The 10,720-nt window shown below is 41.6% G+C and overlaps 1 protein-coding gene and 1 pseudogene across 3 annotated transcripts in view; both read right to left on the bottom strand.

The window, feature by feature from the left end:
- The window catches only part of Sumf1 (sulfatase modifying factor 1), an 82,524-nt gene extending 74,062 nt beyond the window's left edge, over nucleotides 1-8,462 (bottom strand). For 2 of the 3 annotated variants that reach the window (XM_055628634.1, XM_055628633.1), the window contains exons 1-2: nucleotides 8,277-8,452; nucleotides 4,303-4,377 (exon numbers count right to left, since the gene is read on the bottom strand). In XM_055628634.1, the coding sequence (XP_055484609.1) occupies nucleotides 4,303-4,377; nucleotides 8,277-8,450 (249 nt within the window). In that variant the 5' untranslated portion in view covers nucleotides 8,451-8,452. Of the gene's footprint in view, nucleotides 1-4,302; nucleotides 4,378-8,276 lie in introns of all 3 variants that reach the window. The other variant, XM_055628635.1, reaches the window with a different exon arrangement.
- On the bottom strand, nucleotides 5,391-5,897 carry LOC129692301 (40S ribosomal protein S13-like; annotated as a pseudogene).
- Nucleotides 8,463-10,720: the final 2,258 nt, after the last annotated feature.

The following is a 10,720-nucleotide window of genomic DNA, read 5'->3' as shown; positions in this document are numbered from 1 at the left end:
CAGGCCACAGTAGAGGACAATGCAGCCACTTTTGATGAGAACTGATAGACTAAGATCAGAAAGAAGAGGAGAACCTCCCCTATCAGTGGACTTGGGGAGTGGCATGCATGCAGAAAGGGGAGGGAGGGTGGGATCGGGAGGGGAGGAGGGAGGGGCTTATGGGGGGATACAAAATGAATAAAGTGTAATTAATAAAAAATTTTAAAAAAAAAGAAAAAAAATCAGTAAAGTAAAATAAAAAGAAAGAAATAAAACACTTGTTTTAATAAAATAAAAACACCTTATTTTATTTTAAAATAACTTTATTTTATTAAATATATTCATTTATTTTATTAAGATATCCATGTATATCATTTAATGAAATAAAATAAGATATTCATGGATATAAACATGTTATGGATTTCTTGGAATCCTGACCTTTTCTGAGAGCCACATTTTGTTATTTTTGAGCACAGGATGCCTTTTCAACTTCATGATCTTGTATAGATACAGTGGTGGAATGCTCACCTAGCATTCACAAGGCCCTCAGTTCTATCCCAGTCACACACACAAACACACACACTCAATTAACTTCTTTCTTTCTATGTTTTTTTTTTATGAGTATGGGTATCTTGCCTCCATGTATGTCTGTATACTAAGTGCATGCAGTGCTTAAGGGAGGCCAAAGGACGGTATTAGATCCTCTTGGACTGGAGTTACAGCTATTAGCAGACATGTGGGTGCTGAAAATTGAACCTGGGACCTCTGGAAGAGCAGCCAGCATTCCTAACCGACTGAGCCATTTCTCTAGCCCACTAATTCACTTTTTCAAAGCTAGTAAAGAATCGAGCATTTATCTACCATTCTTGTGTAACCTGTACCAATGGTTAAGAGAACAATGAGTCGAGGGAATTATCCCTTTATGAAAGTATGTCCATCAATAAACTATCTACATTCCCATCATCTACATTCCCAATAAATGCATGAACATGGCCACAAGGGAATCATCAGCTGGTGTGACAAAAAGAATGAAGAAACAGATACCAGCTGCTTCCTGCTAGAGCAGCGGTTCTCAATCTTCCTAATGCTCTGACATTTCAATACATTTCTTCATGTTGTGGTGACACCCAACCTTAAAATTATTTCATTGCTACTTCATAACTGTAATTTTGCTACTGCTATGAATCATGTATCTGATATGCTAGCCCTGTGGAGTGGAGACCCACAGCTTGAGAACCACCATGCTAGCGGAAGATACCACTATGATATTCATGACACAGGCACACCATGAACTTGATCTCACTTTAGAGCGCAGTGTCTGTAGGAAACTCAGACCAGAGACAACGGGTAAACTGTACTGCAGCTGTCAATCAGCAAAATTCAGACCGAGAAAGTCTACAAGCTAAATGCTCTGTGGTCTTAAGAGGGCAAAATTAATGAGACAAATGGGGGATGTGATAGAAAGCATATTAGTAATGTCTCCAACAAAAAGTTCTTTAAATGGACAAGATTCAACTTAAGGCATCCTAGGTGATGATACTATAATAAAGTGCAAGGAAGAACTCACTTTAAAAGTCAGGCCAAGGGCTACTTTAGAAACAAAGTGGGTGGGATTACTACAGCACACACAGAGGGCTGGTGGGCAGGCAGCAACTCTAATTCCTGATCTGGGTGATGGAGACAAGCGCACTCCACCTTAGGGTGATGTCATAAAGTGACACATTTAAGTCAGGTGACTTTCTGTAATTGTGTTTTATTAAACACCCTAAAAATTTAGGAAAATTCAAAGCACTAGTGTAAATTGGCATAAACAGAATCCAACCCTGAAAATAATCAATTTCTAAATTTTTTTATCAGCTACTACAGCTTCAGCAAGGTTCCTACACCTGCTTTTTATGTTGAAAACAGACTATTTTCAGTGTTAAGAACATGGCAGAAGTAAATGAGCCCTTCTTTTGCCCTAAGGCCTGAAGATACACAAAAGGGGAGGGCACTGGGACTCCTGGTGATTGCCTACTGTTTCATCTACCTCCTAACGTCAACGTAAATTCATCTCATGGACATCTCACATCCTACCTTACAGAAATGAAAAGTTACAAAAGGTCTGGTGAGTAAAGATAAGCTAGGCCAACAAAGGAGATGGGATAAGGCTCTCCCAGACCACCGGTGGGCTTACTTTACTCATTCAACCCTTTCAAAACAACCTTAAAAAGGTTTGCTTTTCCATTATAAGCATTTACACATGAGGCGAGCCCTGCAGCCAGGTGAGAGGTGCTTGTCTTCATCCTAGCTACGAGCACACACATGCCTCACTATGACTCAGGGCACCTTGGAGCCTAGCAATGTTCCACAACTGCCTTCACGCCTAATACGCTGGTTCCTAAGAGACACAATGGCATGCATCTGAAAGCCAAATTACTAGAAGAGGTGCAGATGGCCTCCTTCATTCAAACCCCTTATCTTAAAACAGGAGCCACACCCTGAGCTGCTTGCTGGGTCATCATCACTACATCTGATCTGAACTCAAATGCTTAAAAAAAAAAAAAAAAAAAAAAAAAGTGGAAATGGGGGGATAAGATTATATAGGAGACAATATTAACCAGCAATGAGAAACTGTAATTCAAAAGGCGTTCAATCATACCTTTTAAACATTTACTGGAGCAAATATGAAAAATAGCCTGACTCACCAGAATACAATTTGAGACCAGGTCTAAATTCCTTCCTCTCTCCACCCCAAGTTGTGCTATATTAGTTAGAAAACATGAGGCAGGGAGGTCCATTGCCTGATGCTGCTATTCCCAGGAAATGATGCAGCAAAACCAACATCTTTTTTCTTTATTGTCTTAATTGATTACAATTTATTCCCTTTGTATCCCAGCTGTAGCCCCCTCCCTCATCCCTTCTCAATCCCACCCTCCCTCCCTCATCTCCTCCCATGCCCCTCCCCAGTCCACTGATAAAGGAGGTCCTCCTCCCCTTCCATCTGACCCTAGCCTATCAGGTTTCATCAGGACTGCCTGCATTGTCACCAACACTTTTTTTTTAAATAATTTGTTTAATAATTTGTCCATTGGTGTGAGGATATCAGATTCCCTGAAACTGGAGTTACAGGCAGTGTGAACTACCATGAGGGTGCTGGGAATTGAACACAGGCCTCCAGAAGAGAAGCCAGCCCTCTTAACAGCTGAGTCACCACTCCAGCTCCGACACTTTAGGATGAAGACCAAACAGGACTTATCTGTATTTTATTTTGTGTGAAGGTGTTTGCCTGCCTGTATCTCTGTGCACCTCAAGCATGAAATGTCTGTGGAGGCCCAGACGAGGGCATCACATCCCCTAGAACTGAAGTCAAAGACAGTTGTGAGCCTCCATGTTGGTATGGGAATAGACCATGAGTCCTCTCCAAGAGCCACCAGTGCTCTCAACCACTGAGCTGTCAATGCAGACCCCAGGCATGAATTATGTAAAGGTAACTTGTATAAAAGACAAAGATTAGGGTGCAATTTCGTCATCTTTACCCTCCATATCTGTCTTAAGTTGTCAGACAGCAGAAGCCCACTCTCTCAGTCTCCTGCTCTTCAGTGTTTTCCCACTAATGTTGTGAGAATTCTCACTCTCTCTCACAGTCTCCAGCTCTTCTGTGTCTTCCCACTAATTCTGTGAGAACTCTCAACTTCCCAGATATTCTCACTCATTCTCTTTTTACATATTCATGAGATATATTTGTAAACAAGTATTTAAAGACCTGCTAAACTGCCTGACACAGGAATCCCAGGTTCTTTCTGACTCACAATACTTATAGAAGCCAGCCAACAGTCTCCATGTCTGAGAAAACAGACTTAATACACACCCCTGTATTCTCTCTGTACACGATGGCACACTCCCTCCACTAAGAATTAGTTCCCAGACTCCAATTTTTATGAACACTTAGAGTAGAAGGACTCCTTCCACGGACATGACTTTGCACATGGTAATTCATGAATACTTACGAAACTCTAGCTGCACACCAGCCCCTGCCAAGATCAAGACTTTGAAAACAGATGTTGGTAACACTCATTTATTCTCCACTCTAAAAATGACTGCAAGTACAACACATCCAAAGTACAGAATTGAATTCTACTTAGAAGCACAGTGTCACTCCATGGCACAAGCAGGAACTAGAAAATGTACACGGGCTTGTACATTTTCATCCAGACAAGGCACTCTGGAACATGGACCTGTGACGCAGGGCAAATCTACAGTGTAAGAATGGAGAGGAAGGGAGTATTTGTAGTTCCTGATGAGCCCCTGAGAAATAACAGAGGCTGTTTAAACCTTACTTACTGCCTGGTGGATTTGTGCCTTCACTTGCTCACTCAACATGCCTTCAAAGACGAAAGAGTCTCCAAACTTCTCAGCCTATATGGAGGGGGGAAAGCCAGAAAAAGGTTAGAGTCACGGGCTTCAAGGATACCATTTTCTTCACAATGCTACTGTGGGATTCTTCCCATCCAGGAAGATAGTGGGCTCAGGTTTTCCCTATAACTTCCCAAACTACTCAGAAATTACTTTAAAGCACCCAACTTCCTTTTGAAACAGGTTCTGGTCACACACAAGACTGTTTTCATGAGAGGCCTGATGAACTGATAAGACTTCAGGCTAAAAACAGATTAGATTCTGAGAAGACAAATGCCCTCTGGAAGGAAACATATTTCTCCCAATATTGTAAGTTACTCTGAGAAATAACATTATTTAATATATGTGATATTGCATAAGCAAGTAGTTGGTTCTCTGCCCTGCTCCTAGGATCGACCTAAAAAAAATTAAATGCCACTGCTTGCTGATTCTGACACATTCTATTGTGTTTACAGTTGTCAAGGGATCAACTTAAGCTTCAGGTGAAAACCTGTATTTTAACTGCTTTTTGACAGTACTGTCACAAATCTTTATCCATATCTGCTCTAAAAGTAGGATCCTTTGACCTCAAGCTCCTGTGACTACTGTTCTAGTTTCCTTCCTACATAGCCAACTGTTCTTACAGATCATGAGACATAAGCACTGTCTTCCTGAGGCTCCCAAGGGCTCTGCACCTGCCTGTGTGAACTAGCTTCTTACAGGAGGCCAGTGGCTCCCTAGCTTGTACGACTGAGCTCACATTGTCAGCTTTTTAGACTTACGTTGCTCAACAAACCCAGAGATTCTAATCATGGGACTGGAAAGAGGCCAGAATAACCTGCCTCTGTGCAATCTGGTACCTCTAACACAATGAGCTCAAGAGAAATGCAAGGAGCCTGTCCAGTCTCCTCACATTCACCAGGACCAGAACTTGGAAGGTCCCCCAATCTTCCCTTCTAGACCTGGCCTATCCTCCCCAGGTAAATTTAACTGAGTCCTGATTCCTGAACATCAAGCCTTACAATAAAGTCTTTTTTTTTTTAATTTATTCAAAGCGATTTTATTGCTGGTGTATACAAGAGAATTTATGCCACTAGAGCAGAGGCTGTGGATGACTCGTATTTCCAATTGGGTGGGAGGACCTGCTTAGTCTTATAGTAACAAGCCAACCGGTGAATTCTGCTCTCTATCAGAATCAAGCGGAATTTAGCATCCTTATCCTTTCTGTTTCTCTTAAGATGCTTTCGGACAGCAACAGCTTTCTTAATCAAATGGTAGAGATCTTCAGGGAGGTCAGGGGCAAGGCCTTTGGACTTAAGGATTCTCAAGATTTTATTACCAGTCACAAAACGGACCTGTGCCACACCATGTGAGTCCCTCAGGATCACACCTATCTGGGAGGGAGTCAGGCCTTTCTTGGCCAGTTTGTAAATCTGTTCCTTCACGTCGTCAGACGTCAACTTCAACCACGTGGGGACGCTGGCGGTTAGTTAGGGCAGCGCCGACTGGGACAGGCCCTCCCCGGGAGCATGTATGCGACCCATGATGGCGGAGGTCTGGCCTACAATATAGTCTTAAGCCTGTTTTTAATGACTAGTGATGACTGTTTTCTTTCCCCAACAGTGTTTGTGTGTTCCTAGAGATATCATGATGCCTAGCAACCCAAACTACTTATTTACTCAGCAAACACATATACAGCCATCTACCACATGACTGAACTAGGAATAAACCAGGGATTACTGTCATCACTATTTCATAGGTATAGTGTCTATTCATCTTTATATTTTTACTAGCATATATTAATCATATATAATAAAGGACTTTATTATGATACTTTCATACATATACAGAAAGAATTTTGATACTATTCACTCATTATTCTCTCTTGTTCCTTTCCGACCTTCTATAATCATCCTCTTCTTCCCAAATAGTGCCCTTTCTCCCTGAAAAAGGGACATTTTAGTCAAGCAGCTACAAGTCAGGCAAGTAGGGACAAGCAGGAGGGCTCTAGTTCTGGGCAGAAAGAACAGCTCTGATTTCAAGCAGAAGCAACTAAAGGCACTAAAGGGTGTAGGTGTAGTGGGTTGTATCATCCTCAAGAACAAAAACGAGAGCCACTGGCCTAGGATATGGTGAGCAGTGGGGAAAATGTACAATGAAGTTAGAGACACTGGAGGGAAATCTATAAAATGTCATGAGAATATGAAACATGGTATCCAGGGCAGGGATTCTGAACTCTGTTGTAACCTCCTGGCAGCATCAAGCTGAGAACTCCTCAGAATGCCTGGTTCAAATATTCAAATACATAAAATAAAACCAATAGGATTACAAAAAAAAAAAAAAAAACCTCAAAATTACTGCTGCAATGGTATGTGTGCTTATAGAATAAGTAGCATCCAGGCAGGTATTACAATTTTCATACTTCAGGGTGCGGATGAATGCAAACAGCAACAACATGATCAACAGTGTCTGGCTGTCAGATACCTTAAATTCTCATGTACTAGCTAATCTTCCAGAAGAACTCTGCTCTATAAAGTCCCCCTTCCTTAGAACTCCCCTAGGCTGGAGACATGGCTCCATGGTGAAAAAACTCATTGTCCAGAGCTTTATTGACCAAGTAAAAGCCACATGACCCCTCTGTAATCCCAGTGCTAAAGGCTTGGGAGGCAGAGCTATCTGGACCTTAAGCTCACTGGTCAGTCACTCTAGCCAAAAGTGCACTCTCCGGGTTCAGAGACCCTCTCACAAAACAAGGTGGACTATCAGGCGGTTCACAAGCACCAGCAGCTCAAACTCCAGGAGATTCAACATCTTTGCCTGACCTCTTTGGTCACCTACACATACATATGTGCATGCTTCTGGCTTCCATGTACACCCACATGGGTGAATGTACCCACATCCTCAAGTATGTGTTTATACACACACTCACACAAATTTAAAAACAGTAAGAGATAAGCCATTGAAGAAGATATCCCAATATCAAATTCTGGCTTCCATACATACCCACATAGGTAAATATACACACATCCTCATGTATATATACACACACAATTTTTCTAACATAGATTATGAAATGAGGTGAGGATATGAAATAAAAGAATAGAGACTTTTGCTACTACAAATATCTACATACAAGACTTACAACTACTTGGTATGTTTTAGGAAATTGCAAAGAAATGAGACAGTGCAAAAATGAACCCAAATGTTGTCTTGCTTTTGACATTCACTCCCAAATGAATTTTTAAATTAAAAAAAAAAAAGGTGTTTGGTGCCAATTTTTTTTTAAGTAGAGACTCCACAAACTGAATAAAACAGTAAAGGTTTGTGAAGAGCTAAAAAGAGACAGTATTTAGGAAACAAGTATATTTGAGATTCTCACAGAAACTAGAAAATAACCCCCCTTGCACTATGATTCAGTGACCTCTGGAAAAGGCCTAAAAATGCCCCCAGAAAAGAGCTTCTGAGTCACCAACACACTAAAATAAAGCCACAACAATGAAAAGCTGCACTTAGGCACTTGACCATTTCTGAAATGTATAATGCTTTGGGACAAGCAGTCTGTGTTTCACTGAGAAGAATTACACAGCATCTGTGTTCTCAGAAAGCCCAGTGAGCAGCAGCCCTCTGCAGTAGCTTAGAGCACTGACACAATACAGCATAAGGATTAGGAACACAGGTTCAGTTGTCCACACTGCCCACGCCTGATTACAGTCATTGACTGGTAGTAAGATTAGGGTGAATCAGTGTTGACTCTCTGCTTGTTACATCATGAAACTGCTGTGAAAATTAAAAGGGAGACAGGAAGAAAGTGTTCATCAGAGTGCTGGGCACAAAGTGAGTACGTTCAGTGTTTGCAGTGATTAAACTCTTCTTGAACATTCTGGAAAATAGCCAGTTCTCCCTCCTGTCCCCAAGCCCATTACCTCTGTCTGATAGCCAGTTGAGTTCACAAACTTCTCAAAGTCAGCGTTGCTGACTTCATAGGCATCCATGTAAAAGGCACCAATAGTGACTCTCCTGGCAGGGGCTTCTCCATCCTGCTTGATCTGAGGATCATCGGTGCCCATTGTAAATACTCCAGCGGGGATGAGGACCATCTGAGTGAAAAGGGGAAACACAGGACATCATGCATCAAAAGCAAAGTGTACCTGTGCAGGCTTCAAAGTTCTCAGCACACATCAAGCATCCAGGGCTTAACACCCCCACACAGAAATCTGCAAAACTAGTAAAACCAAGGGCATGGGTGATGGCTCAACAGTAAAGTGCTTGCTGCACAAATGTAGGCACCTTTGTTTGGATCTGTAACAGCCACATAAGAGCTGGGCGTGGTGGCTCAGGTCTGTAACCCCAGTGGTGGGGAGTATGCAGGGGCAGAGACAGGAGGGTTCCAGGGGCTCAGTGGCCAACAAGTCTGACTAAATCAGTGATCTCCAGGTTCTGTAATATATGCTCCTCAAAAGTAAATAAATAAATAAAACAGAGACGCAATTGAGAAAGACACTATGTCAACCTCTGGCCTCCACATATGTATGTATTTATAAGTATACCCCCACACACATACAACACATGACACACACACACACACACACTTGCAAAATCACTGCACACATAAACTGATGGTGAATCATAAGTCATAAAAAGAAGGAGAAATTCTTTTGGAAAGTGATCTTTCTCAATGAACCTCACAACAGATTTGAGCATGCCAGGGAGACAGTTCTGGGAAAACTGCAACAATGAACTATGGAGATAAGGAAAATTATGTACTCTTCTCTTTCTGTTCATTATATCCTCTTTTTAATGTATGTGTGGGTGTCTGTACCATGGTTCCTATATGTGTATGCTCATGTGTAGGGTATCTATGGGAACCAAAAGAGGGTGCTGGATTCCCTGGAGCTGGAGTTACAGGCAGTTGTGAGCAACGAAGCCAACCTGCTATTTCAGGCTCACAAGGTAAAGAGAGGGGGATTATCCTCAGAGAACACTTGCCATTAAGACTAGTCATATTGGGAAGCCCTGGCTTGGACGACGATGCTCGGTATAAATGAATAAGGTGGAACAGCAAGTGAGGATGATTCTCAGCATCAGCCTCTGTCCTATAGACAATGTGAATATGCACTTGCACACGTGCAAACATTAATATATAGACATGCTCAACACACATAAATGAAATTTTAAAAATAATAAAATACTCAAAATCCAAGAGTCAGAAAGTAGGTCTGCAGTAGCCAGAGGCTATGAGGTAGCAGGAATGAGGAATGACTGTTTAGTGGTGTTTCAGAGAAACCGAAATATTCTCAGATAAGATAGTAGTAATAGTTTTGACTTCACTAAAAGGTAAAATCACTGAGTTACACACTTAAAGAGCTAATTCTATGATACATGAATTATGTCTTTATCAAAATATGTTCTCAACTACACCATAGGTCAGAATACTCTCTATAGTCACAAGGTACAGCTTTAAAATAATGAGAACAAAAAATCAGTTTACAGGCCTCTCAGATTTTTGAACCTTCAAGTCTATGACCTAGAAACAAGATTTCAAACCAGGGGGCTGGAGAGATGGCTCAGTGGTTAAGAACACTGTCTGCTCTTCCTAATAGACCTGGGTTCAATTCCCAGCACCCACATGGCAGCTCACAACTATCTGTATAACTCCATTTCCAAGGGATTTGACACCTTCATGCTAATGCACATAAAATAAACAAACAAAAAAATAAAAAAAAAGACTTAAAAAAGATTTTAAACCAAAAGAGAGAGACAGAAAATAAACTCAAAGAAGTAATCAGCTTGAGGGGGCGGGTTCTCAATAAGTATAGAGTTAGAACAGGTAGAAACAGAAGTTAGGGATCCAAAGTTAGGGATTCCCTCTAGCTTCCATTTCTATATTTTGCCAGAGGTTAATCATGTGCATGTATTTTCCAGTCACAACGGTGCTATTTTTTTATGTGTAAGTGTCTTGGCTGCATGAATGCCTACGCATGACACCACATGCATGCATGCCAAGGCCAGAAGAGGATGTTGGAACCTCTGGAACTGGATTGCTAGATGCCATATGGCTGCTTGGAATTTTACCTGGGTCCTTTGCAGAAGGCTCTTAACCACGGAGCCTTCTCCCAGCCTCAATGGTGCTATTTTCAGCTGACATGAATCTAATGTGATATTTGTCCAATATATCAATCCTGTTTCTGAGAAATAAACCTTGATTTCCTCTATCTCCAAATCCCAGCATCCACAGGTCACTTAGCCTCACTGGTCCTCCTACATCCATCTCTTCCTAACATCTCGCTCTTCTCCAATACCAGGTACCCTTACAGATGATCTCTCTGGCTTCAGTCTCACCCATTCATCTCTCTCCATTCTTGTCGCC

This window comes from Psammomys obesus, unplaced genomic scaffold (assembly GCF_907164565.1).
Source record: "Psammomys obesus unplaced genomic scaffold, mPsaObe1.curated_primary_1811, whole genome shotgun sequence".
Lineage (NCBI taxonomy): Eukaryota > Metazoa > Chordata > Mammalia > Rodentia > Muridae > Psammomys > Psammomys obesus.
This window is presented reverse-complemented; position numbering and strand designations above follow the sequence as displayed.